Source organism: Lathamus discolor, chromosome 9 (genome assembly GCF_037157495.1).
Source record: "Lathamus discolor isolate bLatDis1 chromosome 9, bLatDis1.hap1, whole genome shotgun sequence".
Taxonomy (NCBI): Eukaryota; Metazoa; Chordata; class Aves; order Psittaciformes; family Psittacidae; genus Lathamus; species Lathamus discolor.
Window position 1 is genome coordinate 16,339,782 of NC_088892.1, and position 15,573 is coordinate 16,355,354.

The 15,573-nt window shown below is 40.5% G+C and overlaps 1 protein-coding gene across 3 annotated transcripts in view; it reads left to right on the forward strand.

Moving 5' to 3' along the window:
• The first annotated feature begins 4,052 nt into the window (after positions 1 to 4,052).
• DACH2 (dachshund family transcription factor 2) overlaps positions 4,053 to 15,573 on the forward strand; it is a 285,743-nt gene continuing 274,222 nt past the window's right edge. Inside the window, exon 1 of one of the 3 annotated variants that reach the window (XM_065689268.1) lies at positions 4,053 to 4,609. In XM_065689268.1, coding sequence (XP_065545340.1) covers positions 4,125 to 4,609 — 485 coding nt within the window. In that variant the 5' untranslated portion in view covers positions 4,053 to 4,124. The remainder of the gene's footprint in view (positions 4,610 to 15,573) is intronic. The other 2 variants (XM_065689267.1, XM_065689265.1) reach the window with 2 other exon arrangements.

Genomic DNA, 15,573 nt, shown 5'->3' on the forward strand with positions numbered 1-15,573 from the left:
TCCTTTATTTGATCTCTTTGACTGTACCAGTATAACTGTCAATCACAGGAAATACCTCTAATAACTCTTCCTTTTACTTAATAAGGAATACCACATCTTTAAAACATTAGAAACAGATGTCATTGCATTACTTCACTGCTGATGTATGTAATAGAAATGACACACTAATTAATTTAATGCAGTATAAATGTACTGATTATTTATCATGGCTGACAATAAAATTATGAAAACATTCAATTACAATCAGTGGTAATTCATTATTTATTGATTCTGCATTATGCACACATTAATACAATACATTTAATTACATAAGAGAAGGGATCATTTTTCTATTGATACTTAGACGTTTAGATTCATTGGTTTTATATAAAATCCTTGATGTTGAGGTGGGAAGTTTTAATCCACAATTCCAAAAAAACATCTACTGAAATGTCAGAAATAAATTGAATACAAGTGTCAAGTACTAGTGCGTCTAGAAAAATGTGGGCACTAAGAATGACATACTAATTTCAGCCTCTTCTTTTTCTCACATCAGTGGCCTACATTTGTTAATATAATCATGCTTACTCTTTCCCAAGGAAACCAAGGAATTAAACACTAACCTAGCAAAATACTAATAATGTTTTTTCTTCCTTTTTAAGCCTTTCTTCAGAATTAGCAATATCGGTGGTTTGCATGCTCATGATACAAACTCAAAGATCACCACGGTAAGTTAAGAGCTTTTAGACTGGACCCTGAGTAATTTTTTTTGTTAAGGACTAGGAGAGTATCAGTGTCACTAGGGCTCAAGTCAGACTGAATTCAGAAAAAAAGGTGTTTCATTTCATTATGACGAGGATGCGTTGCAAATACATCTTTCAGTTCCTTTTTGCATTCTTCATTTTGGGCCCACAGTTCCCTCTGACCCTTGTAAATCAAAGTTCACATTTATCCCTCACATTTATTTTAGTAAAGATCCAAGTTTTTCACTAAAACCTGGCATTTTCTCCTTCTACAATCTACTCACATTGGACATACCTGTATCAAGTCTATAGAAAAATTTCTTTATACTAAAAAAATAAGTAAATCCTCAGGACTCTTAACATGGTAGTATCTATGGAATTCTTTTTTCTATTGTCCTGCCTCATATTTGGCTACAGTAGACAGGATAAAACACAAACATCTTTATTGAGCTTTCCTGGTTTTTTTTGTAACAAAATTATTATTATTTTGAATTAATTCCCTACTGTGCCACTTAAAAAGCTGTCATTATTTTTCATCATTGTTGCCTCCTAGTCAGTTGTGTCACCCATCATTTTCTCTATAGGATCCTTGTAAGCCAATAGCCACATTTATACCAGCTGGCAAAAAGTGATTTCCAGAATGCTGTTGACTGGCCCTGCCTGGAATGACTTGGGCTTTCCTCTTTCATCCCATGTCTCAGAAAAGAGCTCTTCTGCATTTCACTCCAATAAGACATACGTAATGATGATAACAACAAAAACAAACAAATACAACAAAACCTTTGCTTGACATTTTGCCATACAAACACAGACAACTTTTGAATAGGACTAATACACAATACACCAGCATTTTTATAGATGAACATGTGAAGAAAACGAAGTATTTTGCGTACCAGTAAAAAAAGAACAAAAATATTGAAACTTTTATTTTAAATAAATAATTATTTCAGCTATAGGGAGGCTTACTGGTTTCTACACATTCAAGTTGCTTACTGCTGGACTCTGTTCAAATAAACCATCTGGATACTTTACAACTGACAAGATACTACTGTGTGATTGTTAGGCCTTAGTAACTTTGCCTTGTCTTTAATAAAATTACAGAGAAATAATAATATCCATTGATATATTTGATTTTTATATGCTTAGTTTAACTGAACAGCTGCCTGGTATTAATTCTTGTACCTTGCGCATTTTCTGAGTTTGAGAGCAGTTCTTCTCTCCATGGATAGTCACCTCTCAAGGGTACTGTTTTTACTACAGCATTTATGATTTTATATTGCTTCATGCCACTCCAACTTGCTGGGTGTTGATGCGCAAGGCTTCCTCTGGCCTTGCAAAAATTCAGTCTTATTTAGAAATATGTTTAGCTTATGGAAGACATTAAAGTCAAAAAGGAGAAAGAATTCTCATGGTGCAATTTGATTGTCACATTAATCTCAAAGCAAAAAACCTCTTTAAAAGGGCAGTGTTTGGATCTGATTTATTAAATCTCCTAATGTCAATTACATCCAGAAGATTAAACCCCAGAAGTTTCTATTTGAAGTCAGTTATTTGTTACTTCTGTCATTTCCAGTATATAAAGATCTCGGATGAGTTCAGGACTTGATTGTACTAAACACTTTGCCGATGTAAAAAGCCCTGTGCCACAGAACTTCCAATCCTAGAATGATGCATCAAGTAGTTTACGAAACTTGAGCATTCCTATTGAAAGGTATTCACTTAAGCCTAGTTTATGTGAAAATTCCGCATTGGTTTTAGGCACCTAGGCTAGGGGCATAAAACAAGTGGCTAGTCATCTTGGAGCACACATATAATCGATGGATTGTTTCCTGCAGAGTGTAATTTAGTTAATGCAATTTAACACATATAGCATTTCATTTCCCCTCATCTAAAATGGGATTATTCATAATGCAGAAATACTAAACTTTGCAGACAGGGTGCCTAAATAATCAAGCTTAACAAAAGGAAGAAGATGGCATACAAAGCAGTGCCATCATGGAAATAGTTGAAATGCTCTGTCGGCATTGCTTGTTTGGTATCCACTTGAAAAGTTTTGTTTATACTTTTGTGCTTGCTTTGTTTACTGAACACTTTAGGAGGAAGTTAAAAGAAGAGGGGAGTGAAGAAGAGGACTAGGAAATAAGGAAAGATAAGAGACTGAAAAAAGTGGAAACAGGAAAAAATGATACAAAGGAGAAGAAGGAGGCTGGGAAAAGAGATGTAATGTGAGTACACCAGGAGAAGGTAAGCCTATCACCACTCTAGCCAGGTGTATATCTATCACATTCAACTCCTTTATATGAAATTTATATGACCATCTTTCTAGTCCAGTTTAGGGAGAAGGGATGCATGAAGCTTAGCAGTTCTTTTGTCAACTGACCTGCTTCAGGTGAAGGAGGCACAGGATCTGTCTGGTTCCCAAGACTGCTGGGTTTTACTTGTGTGCAGCTGAATGAGGTACCATATGGTGCTTCTGGAGGCTGCCTTACAGTCAAGCATGAGGAGAGGACTGATGCCATTGTATCTAAAACACAATTGATGCCACACTTGAATCTGGAAATTACATGCAATTACACGCAAGACCTCCCGAGAACAGACTTTGCCTCCTGTGACCTATCGCCAACTTCCCCATCTCTCACAGTCCCCCTCGCCCTGCCTGCGCAGCACACTCTCCCCTCACTGAGTGACTGGCGGGCTTAGTTTGTTTTAGACCTGATGTGCTGCCACGGCCTCCCCCGACTCTTCACACAAGACAATAATAACGGGTTGCTGGTCCACAGTGAAGATGCGGAAAGTCGGGTGCGTTATTTACTTAACGGAGACTCGCGCTGCTAAACCTCCCCTCACACCGCCCATCTCTCCCGCTTTCTTTCGGCTGTGTCAGGACACAGGTGTTCTAACACTCAGGAACGTACCAGAGCGCAGCGACCGCTGAAACTATTCGGGAAGAAGGGCGGGCAGCCGGGCCAGCTGCGGAACAGCCCCAGCCTTGCCCTCCTCTCCCCCCGAGAGCCGGAGCTGAGCCGCGGGATCCCCTCACGGCCCCGGAAGAGCCCCCCGAAACTTTCCCAGCCCGCGGCGGGGGGCAGCTCTGGCGGCGCGGCCGCGCCCCCCTCACCCGCGGCGCGGCCCGGCCACCTCCCGCCCCACGGCCCAGGTGCTGCGGCCGGCGCTGCCCCGCCCCGCCCCGCCGCCCGCAGCCACTCGCCGGGGCCGCGCTGGAGGCGGGCGGGGCGCATTGGCTGGAGGGCGCTGTCACTCTTCCCCCCGGCGGCGCTGGGGAGGGGTCTGGGCGCGCGGCTGGCGGCGGCCGCGGCGTGTGGGCGGGCGGGCGCGCGGCTCTGTTTTTAGTAGTGGAGCGAGGCGCGGGGCTGAGGCGAGCGGCGGGGAGCCGGGCTGGCCATGGCTGTCTCCGCGCCGCCCGTCATCGCCGCAACTTCCAGCGGCGGCGCGGGGGGCTCGGCAGGCTTGTTCCGGGCGGACCCGCTGTACTCCAGCCCCGCGGAGTCTCCGCGCCTCACCAACAGCCTCGTCAACAGTTTCCTCTCCGCCGGCAGCGGAGGGGCCGGCGCGGGCGGTGGCGGCGGCGGAGGCAACGAGTGTAAGATGGTCGACCTGCACGGGGTGAAGGTGGCCTCGTTCCTCGTGGAGGGGCAGGAGCTGATCTGCTTGCCGCAGGTCTTTGATCTCTTCCTCAAGCACCTGGTGGGAGGGCTGCACACGGTCTACACCAAGCTGAAGCGGCTGGATATATCGCCCGTGGTGTGCACGGTGGAGCAGGTCCGCATCCTGCGGGGGCTGGGGGCCATCCAGCCCGGCGTCAACCGCTGCAAGCTCATCACCAGGAAGGACTTCGAAACTTTGTACAACGACTGCACCAACGCGAGGTGAGCGGCCGAACTTCGCGCTTCCTCCGGCCCTCGGGGAGCCGTGCCCGGGGCGGGGGGAACGGGTCCCGTGTCTCCGCTCCCCGGGGCTCCTGCGGCGGGAGGTGCGGGAGCCCGTTCAGAGCGCTGCGCGCCTCAGCCCCGGGTGGGCCGGGGCGCCGGGCCGGGGTCGGCGGTGCCGGCGGTGGAGGGGGGGGTGAGCCCCGCGGCGGTACCGACGTGAACTGCGGGATTCCCCCGTCCCGCGGGACCGCTGGGCAGCGGATCCGTTCTGGGCGCCCGCCTGCAAACTTTTCCTTAGCGGCGGGAGCAGAGTTCCCGTTTGCGCTGCGCACAAATAACAGAAAAGTTTTATCCGTGGTTTTTTTTCCGCTGGAACTCTCGGTTCTCCTCAGGGTCCCTCGCTCCCGGGAGGGTAGGCGCGGGCTGCGGCTGGCGACTACCGGCCGGTGCCCGCGGGGGAGGCGGGCGGCGGCTGCGGACAAACTTGCCCATTATCGAGCCGGAATAATGGTGCGTCCCGCAGTTGAGAGTGCTGGTGCGGGCGCAGCCCCTGCCCTGGCGAGCCCGGAGCGGGTGGTATCCCTGGGAGATCCCTGCTGGGTCCTTCGTACTTGGGGTTACAGTCCTTATAGCTGCTGCCTTTAGAAATGATAATGATCTAATAAACACAGAAACCTCCCGGAGCTCGACAGAAACACCAAGTGCAGTGGGGTCGGATGCGAGGCAGGGTGTGTGGAGATGACTAGTTCATTAGTTCGTACGGTACCTCCTTAGAAAGGTTTACATTTCGGTGTGCTCCTGCTTTCAGCCTGGCAGGAAACTTTTCTTTATGGAGGTTGTTTGGCAGAGCTTTGAGCGCGGTGTCTGACGTGCAGCATGCGGATATTTGTTAACTTTGGTTTTCGTGTCACTGCTTCTGGCTGCTCAGCACCGAACGTGTTGGATGGGGTATTTTTAATAACACCTTCAGCAAGATCTTGTTTGGGGCCTGATCCTGTTCCTGCCGCTGGGAGCTGAGGCGGGAGCAGACCGGACGTCCTTTCGTGAATAGCAGTATTTGTTTTGTGTCAAATCCTTTTATGTTACAGGTGACACTTGAGGGAAGCTTGCACTCAATTCCTAGGCGTGTTTATTTGAATTACCTGCCTTTTCTCGTGCTCGTGTTGTGTTTCTGTGACACCTTCTCCCGCTGCCTGTGTGTTTCTGTGTCGTGCACCTCTGTGACATCATAACCACTGCCATGTTAAAATGATGGTGTTAAAAGTAAGGTCTGAGGCTAATGTATTTCAATAAAATTAATGTAGGATTACTAAGGGACACATATAGCATGTAAATGATTCTCTGAAATATTCCTGAAACTCGGCTAGCATGAAAGTTGACCATTAAAAAAATAAGTCCTTTTAGTTTCTCTGATCATGCCAAAGTTTTCCTTTGGGGAAATAAGAGATTTGATTTGATGATCCAGCCTTTAGGTGCAGTCTGATTTCTTCTCTCTTTCAACCAATGATTTAAAATCCAGAAATGTGGGATGTTAAATATTAAAAATTTGTATTTCATAGACTTAAGGCATGATAGGATAAGGGAATAAGTAATGCAAGGAGCAGCTGAGAGGGGAGGCCAGAGGAGCTGTGTGTAAGTGGGGAGCCGAGTGATGCTCTGAGAGTGGGTCTGAAAGGAGCAGTCAGTAGAACGAAGACCTGGGCAAACGCTGAACATCCGGCAAGGGCGCTGCTGAGAGGGCATCCAGTAGGTCAGAAACAAGTCTCAGTGGAGTCAAAGCTCTCAACTAAGTGCATTCAACACGTGTGTATGCACAGGCTCTTCCTGCCTAGTTATGAAAACACTATGTATTTTTTTACCTGTTCAGGAGCACCAGATCCCCTTACATTCCCTAAAATGCTTGTTGTTTATCGAAACATCACTCGGCCATGGTTTATATCTCTTTAAATGCAGCTGGTTCAAATAACCTGCTGATGTATTTTGCCTTCATGGTTTCAGGTGTGATGCGTGATGTTATCAGCACACAAACTTCTATCAAGTGTTGTAACTTAATGTTAGTTGTATTCCATCATGCTAATTGAATGCTTAATATGTCATTTTATTTACAGCTTTTTTTTTTTCTTGAATGATCGGTACTGGTGGGAGAGAATGTTGGCTAAAACTAGCTAAATACACGAGTGAGCTAATTTTTTTTTGCTGTGAAGTGACCTAGGATCTACTGCAGTGCATGGTACCAAGCAGATAAAACACAGTACCACTGTTACAATTATACATACAGGATTTAGGGTGTGTACCTGGGAAGTTAAGTCTTGGAAAAAAGGGATCTTATAGAAGCAAACCCTTCGATGTGTATTGTTCCACTGCATGACTCAAGCATTACTTTCAACTCGGAATGTTGTGCATTGCTTTTTTAGTGTGTGTGTGTGTGTGTATATTAATTTATAGATATTTATATACATATTTGAATACTGCAGAAAGTAAACTTGAGCTGCCAAAAAAAGCAATAAGAAATGCTGGCTATCATTGTTTTCAGTGTTAGTTCACTTCTGAAAGTCAACATCTCTTATGTTAGTGCACGCTTTTATTTCTGTTGCAGTGTTAACTCTCAATTACATATAATTGGAAAAAAAAAAGTTCTACTTTTCTTGCTGTGTTGAGTTTATGAGCTTTGTGGACAAGCTCAACTAAGAGCTGCATAGAAATACTATACCTGCAAGTGAAAGTTTTTTGTTTGTTTGTCCTGTGTATGTAACAGTAGTTACATATAGTTAGCGTTTTTGACCTTTGTATTTTTTTAAACAGTACACATATAAATTTCATTCACTTGTAAATGGAATGTTCCTAACTTTGATTATTGTTAGCCATCATCATCTAACCTAATTTGGAAGCAAGGTTTGTGAAATGAAACTAACTGTTCGTTTCATTACAGGTAGCATCGTCAAGTGAAGAGTGAGTACAACATATTTAGACAATATAATTACTGATTTGCAGTACCTTAGAAGACTACTTATATTATGGACACATGCTTAATTTTAGTAGTAAAGCATAACATTAACTTAAAGTAGAAAACTATAATGAGGTGTTACTTAAAAATGAAATTTAAAACCATAGAGCATTTTTATGATGGTAAATGTGGCAATCCTTAGGATTATATAAGTATGATTATTTTACAGGGTTTCTGTGTTTCGATGCTGTTGGCTACTGAAGAAGCATAGTGTTGGTCTGGATTATCCAGTGAATAGTAAGAATAATTCCCAGAAAACAGCGTTTTAATACATGGCTTATTTTTTGTGACTTACAGTATCTAGTTATGCTAATATTTTGTATTACTTGGGCTATTCACAAACAATAAAAGGCTTTAGAAATGAATTTAAGCAGTAAATGCAGACATTTTATTTTATGAGATAATGAGGGTCTTGTCATGTTGTCTATTAAAAGCTACCTTATAGTCAGCAATACTCTTTTATTAGGAGAATGATGTCAAGATTATAATTAAAGCAATCCAGTCATGTAGCGCTGCACAGAGAATCTTTGTATATTGATTTTACATGTGGACATCTGATGATACCAACTTCTTTGACTAAGTAAATATTTAGTATGATTCAGGCATGGCCAAACTTGTGGGTTTTGAAGGTTCTAGCATATTAAAGCAAAAATTGTCGGTTTCTCAATTTCCCTTTCCTTCTTGGAAAGGAGGCTCACTTAAAATATTTGTGAGAGAGATCACTAGCCTAGTGGATTCTGCTAGAGATGCAGAAAGGAATTTTTCCACTTCTGAGCAGATTAATTATACTTTTGGAAAAATCCCTCTTTCTTTTTAGACATCTTGAAAGCCTATGCTTGCTCAAAACTACTAAAATACTTGATTTTTTTCATCAGATGCATATCTAATCTGGAGATGCCTTGATTAAAATTCCCTTCTTTTTTTCATGTCAATAGAGCTCCCCATTTGAAGTGTAACATGCTTTTCCTCCAAAATGGAGTATTTGTGTGTTTCCTGCATGTGTATATGCATAATACATATGTAATTTTCTACCGAGACTTCTACAACTGAAAAATACTGTGTTTTTGTAGCAAAGACAAAAAAGCTAAACAATTAGGTATTAATGATATTCTTGTTGCATATTCAAAAGGTCTTTGCAAGCATTTCTTCTCCTTTTTTTTTCTTTTCACCATTTCAACCTGCAGAACTCTTCACTGTCACTTCAAATCACACAATTCTACAAAGATAAAACAACATTTAAACTCATTTGCTTTGGGAGGGAAATTGAGCATTTGCACCCAATAAGCCTGATTGTGGAACTGCATGCAAATTGTGTTTTGATTTATCTCTTTTGCACTTTTTTCCATTTGAATTGATCTTGCATTAATTTTGCCAAGCGGCTCTGTGAGGCTGCAGATGTTGCCCTGTGTTTAATAAATCAATGAGACAGATCTGAATGAATCACTTCAGATGGATTCTCTGCTCGGTTTGATGTCTAGATGTTATTCTTAGCTTGTTATCATGACAGATGCATTAATGTTCCCATACACTGCCAGCAATGTCAAAGAGATTGAAGCTTTTAAAGTGGCGGTATCCCCTTTTCCCCCTTCTGTTGGAATAACTAAATTGCCTTTAGGAATAGGTCAAAATACAAATTTAATCACAGCATCATGGTGGGGAAGATGCTAAACTTCTGATCATATTATAACACAAAGTCAGACAAATACAGTTTTGTACAGAATGATTAATTATTCCAAAATAGTGGAGATCAATATTAAAATCTAAACATAGGATAGGTCCTTAATAGAGTAACCACTTTCTCAACATTAATATTTCATTGTAATAGGAATGATCCGAATAAATAATATAAGACTAAAACATGTAAAAGTGTTACTATAAATAGAATATCATTGTGTCCAAGTTGATTACAGGCTGAAGTAAGGCTTTCTCTCCCTCTTTTTTTTTTTTTCTAAAATTAATATTTTTCTTTTAAAGTTAAATGTGCCTGCATTCAACATCTGCTAGATTTAAGATAGGTATACTTATTAATTGTGTTTCTGTTACTGCTTACCATTTAGTGCCAGATATGTTAGAGAAGTTGTCGATCACCATTAATTTCTGTTCTGTATAGTCTGGTATCCATTATCTTGGAGCAGAACCTGTGGAATGCAAATCATAAAAGAGACTGGAATGTGTCTTTGGAATGGTTTTAAATTCTGGAAAAGATTGCTCAAAGCGTAAAGTACTCTGCCATGAATAATGAAGATCTATTTCCCACGTAGGCTACGCATAGTTTTTATGGGCTTTTATTCATTATTAGAAGACTTGTGGTCTTCCTTGTTTTTCTTTAGAAGAGAAAGCAGTATTTTGTGATTTGCTTCTGTCATTTTGCTAAAGCTGATCTCGTTCTCTGTGATGCGTTATTTTAATGTTAAAAATTACTGTGACTGTTCCTTTTCTTAGTCTCCCCCCAAACAGAAGAACTTTGACTTTTTGTCATTAAGGCTTCTGAGAAAAAATTGGAGAAACTGGCTGTAACAGATCTAGATTTATGTTGGTATTCCTGGTATTCTTGCTCCAGTAGTTCCAATTTGATAAAGGAAACAATGTATGTAGTAGAAGTTCACAGTTTATTCAAATGAGTTTAAGCTTTAGCATTGTTATATTTGCCTTCCTTTCACCAATATATCAATGTGTGGCAACAGCATTATACTCCAGAAGTGAACAGCTCTGTAGATGGGAAATTATTCTCACACTGGGGCTACGGTTGGACACGCAGCCTCTGTTTGTGTGTGCATTTGCTTTTAAGGAAGATGAAAATCAAGTTTGGGAGAACTGAGGAGCAAAGCAAAAATCACTAGATTAGAAAATCACCTTTTGTTGTATGGCAGTGGCCTTAGTACCTACCTTGGTAATTCTGCAGAAGATGTTTAACATGAGCATTCTGAGATACTTTGAAGAATTGCTCTTGTTTATTTCATTGCTTACAGGCTGGAATTCATGTCGTGCAAGAGATGTTAGTCAGTGTCAGTGTTAAAAAGGCGTTGAAATATGGGCTGTAAAGCTCCTATTTTGACTTTGCTGAGGTGGACCTCCCTTTCATGCCAGTGGAAGCTTGCCAGAACAAGGGCAAAGAACTTGGAAATGTTTCTAAGGTTTGTTCCCTTCTCATCAATGGTGGGACATACTAGCATAAAAACCTTGTGTTTGAAAGAATTGTGTGTATATGGTGTTTTCAAACGGGTACTATGCTTTTCGTCCAGTCTTGTTCCTTCTGTGTTTAGGATCTTCAAACTTTTCTGTGCCTGTTCAGAAAATTCAAAATTATAATTTCTGGGAGTTAGGAACAAAACTAATCCAAATCCATAGCTCAAAATACTTAAAGTTCCCATCTGGTTTCTTTTATAAGTTCTTCACGTGATTATCAGTGTAATAACCCCCCTGTGTATACAGAAATGCAGTGTTTTAATGATTATTTACATTATACTAATTGCAAAACCAAACAAGATGAGGATACTTTAGAGTTCTTGCTGTCTGTGACATATTCCTTTGGTGTAAGTTAAGGCAAATTTTTTTGTATGTTATGATTAAACATGCATTACCAAGCACAAGTACGTTAGATAGTAATGATTCTTAGTGGATTAGGTTTATCCTGCGTGATACTAGAACTGTCCCTTAGGGCTAGATGCTTTTGATCTTTGTTCCCTCTTGGTAAAGCATGGCTGTCCAAAGTGACTTAGTAATAGGGTTTCCCCCTCTCTCCTTATTCTACAACCTGAAAGCAACACTGATACCCATTAACTTATGTACTTTGATACCTGGCCAAGAAGGGTCTAATATCTGAATTCTACAAAGCATAATAAATTTGTTTGCTTTCCTTTCTGTTTGGTAGCACAGCTACATTGTTGTTTTTCGTGTGAGTACTGTGTTTATTGTCACTAGCAAGCATGGGGAGATTATATTTCCTTGACAGCACATCTTGACCTGCAAAGGCCATTTTGTTTAGTAAAATATATTGTCTTAGAGCCTTTCTGGACTCAGTTACAAATACCACTTCCCCCAAAAGTAAGAACCAACACAAATGAATAGGGCTTGCTTTCTTAGTTTACGGTGGTTTGAAGTGTAGTTTGGCGGTGTATATTGTTGGGTATACATTAAGGTATAAAATGTTCTATTGCAATTGTGTCTGATCTTATCAAGTTTCTGGAAATTGATATCTGGTAACAGCATTTAACCTACATCTCATCTATCTGCTATCTATGTGATGGGTTAAAAAGAAAAAGTAGTATCGATCTGTCGCTGGATTAAAGTTTGAAATCGGCAACAGCATGAGCACAAAAGGCTTTTTTATGATTTCTCAGCTTGCCATTGATCTACCAGTTTTATTGCATTCATTATTTATTAAAAGAATTTGCAAGCTAAACATAACGTTAAGCTAGTTTGCACACAGGGACTGCACTTAGGAAATTGAATGGAAATTGCATTAGAGATGAACATCTGTGCTATTTTTCCACTCATGTGTTTATGGGTTTGTATAAAAGGTGTATTGGATTAACAGTTATAACCATTATAGCTTGCAGCAATATGTTAGAACCTGAAGCATTTAGTAGTTATTTAGGAGGGAGACTCTCTTTACTTACACTAAAAAGTATGGTAATGCCATCACAAACAGTGCTTTTATTGGATTATTCTTTATTAATGGTTTTTTTACTAGTAATGTGTAAAACTTGAGGTATCTAGCTATATTATGCATGTGTTCTTTTATCTTTGCTACATAAAGCTCCATTAATATTGTCATTAATATAAGGTTTCTGGTGATGGTATTAATTAAGGATTTGGCACTTAGACGCTGGAGTATTGAAATGAAATGTATTTTATAAAACACAATAGGAACATATGTATTGAAAGATACTTAAAATATATATTCTTTCAGATTTTTCCCCATGAATTTAACTAGATTTGTATCCTTGAGGTAGGCAGTTTCTGTAATGTATTGTGTTAGTGAATCAGGTGAAAATCTTAATTATTTTGAAATGTTTTTCCACTTGAGTTCATAAGTTCCATTCCTCTCAAACACCAGCTGTAGTTGTGCATGACACATGAAGTGTTGAGTAGACCTAGGATTCTGAGGTGCTCTCCTGTAATGATCTTGGATTTCTTTTTTTTTTTTTAATTCTGCTCCTTCTATAAAATAGACTATATTGCTTTGGATGAAAGATACGTATTTAGAATCAAGATATTATTTGTTTTATTTGATCTAAAAGTCTGTGCAGTATAGTCTGTTTATAACTAGAATGTACGAAAATATGTTTAGCATCATCAGTGCACTTTCAGTTAGTCTATTAAAGGCTCAACCTGATACATCTCACCAGCTCTTAAGATTGTTAGGTTTCCTGTGCTAAGGAGCAGACATGTTCTTCGTGCCAGAAGGTTGTGCTCACTCTTTTGAATGCCACTTCTACATTTTTTTAGTTTTCTTTTTCTGTCTGGTAGGATGAACCCTGCAAGTCCTGACAGCATTTTGAACAGAGGTAGCTCTGACTTTCAGTTGAAAGAACCTCAATACTTTTTTTCCACATCATTTTGCTCGCACTGTTATTAGTCGTCCTAACTGTTGTTCCCAGGCATAGGGAACAATAATCCTGCACTCAGAGTTTGCATATTGTATCAGATAATGCATTTCAGCTACTCCGTGAATAAAGGTGGAAGTTAGATTTAAGAGGGATTTATGTAATTAATATATATACACAATACTGGTTTAAAATATGCATACATACATACACATATATATAATGTTATTTAACCTGAATTTCTGGATTATTCAATGGCCTCTCTCCCAAACCATGGAAATAAACTTCAATTTTTGGAAAACTTCTTATCCATATTTATAAAGAGAGAGGAATTTGAATAATTCAGAGATTTAGTTTAAATTGCAATTGTTACGTACATACGTTAAATTTGCTAAATGACCTTTTATGGCTGTATTTTCTAACTCTGTGTTCTTACTTAAAGTCTTTAATCTTTTTTGATGATTCTCACAGCCATGTGAGTAAGTAACAGGTAACTTTATTTCTGTCCAGTCTGTAGGAAGATTGCTTGTGATGCCTTCATAGTACTTTTAGTCAGCAGAACGTAGTGTCATTCTTCTCTCCTGTTTCCAGACCTGTATGACAGTGGAATTGGAGCAAAAAACTTTATTTAAAAAGTTTAATCAAAATTATTTCACACAAATCTAATGTGTTTTGCACAATCACATAGTTGTTGGCAGGGTCGTCTTGAGATCATCTAGTCCAACCAACTCTTCTGTTTAAGCAGGGTCAGCTAGAGCTGGTTGTCCAGAGCTGGACAAAAAGGTCCTCATGGAGTTCGAGTATTTCCAGAGGTGGAAACTCAGCCTCCCCAGGCAAGCAATTTACAGAATAGAAAACTGTGCAGTGGAAGGAAAATTCTATCAGCACATATTAGGATTACTGGATTATATGGGAGCTGTTGAAGCTGCGACTGGATGTTGTTGCAGCCCCTGATGTGGTCGCTGCCCGACTGGGGAGTCACTCAAGCCAGGCCAGCACGGATTCCCTGCCACCAGAGCAGTGTGAGTTGTAACCCTCTGTGAACCAACTGTGTCGCACACAGATTGTGCTTTCTGTGTCTCACAAATGATTGCCTGAAGTCCTCTGTTTGTGCTGATGAACTGACTTGTTTTATTCCCCGCTGCTGAGAAGGAATATTTCAATTTAAAAAAAAGGTGGCTGTAAGAAAGCTCTTGGCACATTGTGCCAGCAGGGGGATTTAGTTACTTGGATGTTACAGTAATTTAAGAGTTGCTAATTAAGATCAAGCTAGTTTAAAGAAAAAATATTTGTAGCTTCATTTAGAACTTCTAATCCGTATATTTAAAACATTACACATTGTGCTTTTTCTTATGCATGTAGCAGTTGTTTTTGCCTAGTACAAATTTCATGTGATAGTTAATAGACTTTTTATAACAGTTAATCAGAAAATGTTCTGTGTCTGTGAAACATTATCCCTGTTGTTTTTTGTGAAATTAACGAGGGCACCTCGCTTCACTGCTGCAGCTCTCTGGGGCCGCCTCTTTTTGTCCTCCTACTTTTAGATGTTGTTGTGTATTAAAGGAGGGCAATTTTCTAAAAAGCTGCTAACATAATAAAATCAGCCGTAGAAAAAAGTCTTTCCCGTGAGACTTAAAATACATGTTTAAACAAAACAATAAAACAAACTGAAACCAGAACAAACTGAAACCAAACACCAAAACCCAGTCACTCCCCCCCTTAAAACCCCTCCAACAACAAAAGTCCCAAACAGAACAAGGTAGTAAAATGTTGGCAGTTAAAAACCAGCAAAATATGAATACTGAAATGAAACCTAAGGCTCAGCGTTGTTTTCTCTGTTGCATAAGATTGTTACTGAAATATGTACTTGTAGGTCTGTGGAGGTGTGTTTTTTTGTAGGCTTCTAAGGTGCGTTATTTGATGGTTTTGTATGGCAACTCATGTACCCAATAGGTGACTTCTCAGAATACTCTAAGCATCAAATTGTTAAGAAATCATTCTTACCTGCTCCAAGGTTGTTATGACCCTTTTGCACAGAAAGAAGAAGCCAAGTGACCTGTCAGGGCACTTTGTGTGCTTGCTATGAAGACTTGCTAAATATGCTGTCTTATACCTTCTGCTGTCTGCTGCATTACAGGTGTGTGTGGCACAGCAGCACGCTGCGCTATGCCTCAGGCTGTGCCTGTGTCAAAGGGATAATGCATTGCTCTCGGCTTTTTCAGCCATGGTGCAGCTTGTAGAAGGATCTCGGAAGAGGTCTGGCCGAAATGATCACTATAATGAGCTATAAGACTTGCTGCTCTCATCGTTAGGAGTTGCTTAGGAAGGTTAATTGATCCTGCTGTCGTCCACTGGAACGAAAATTTCTTGTCTCGCATCAGAACCATAATCAGTGCTTCTTTCTGCTC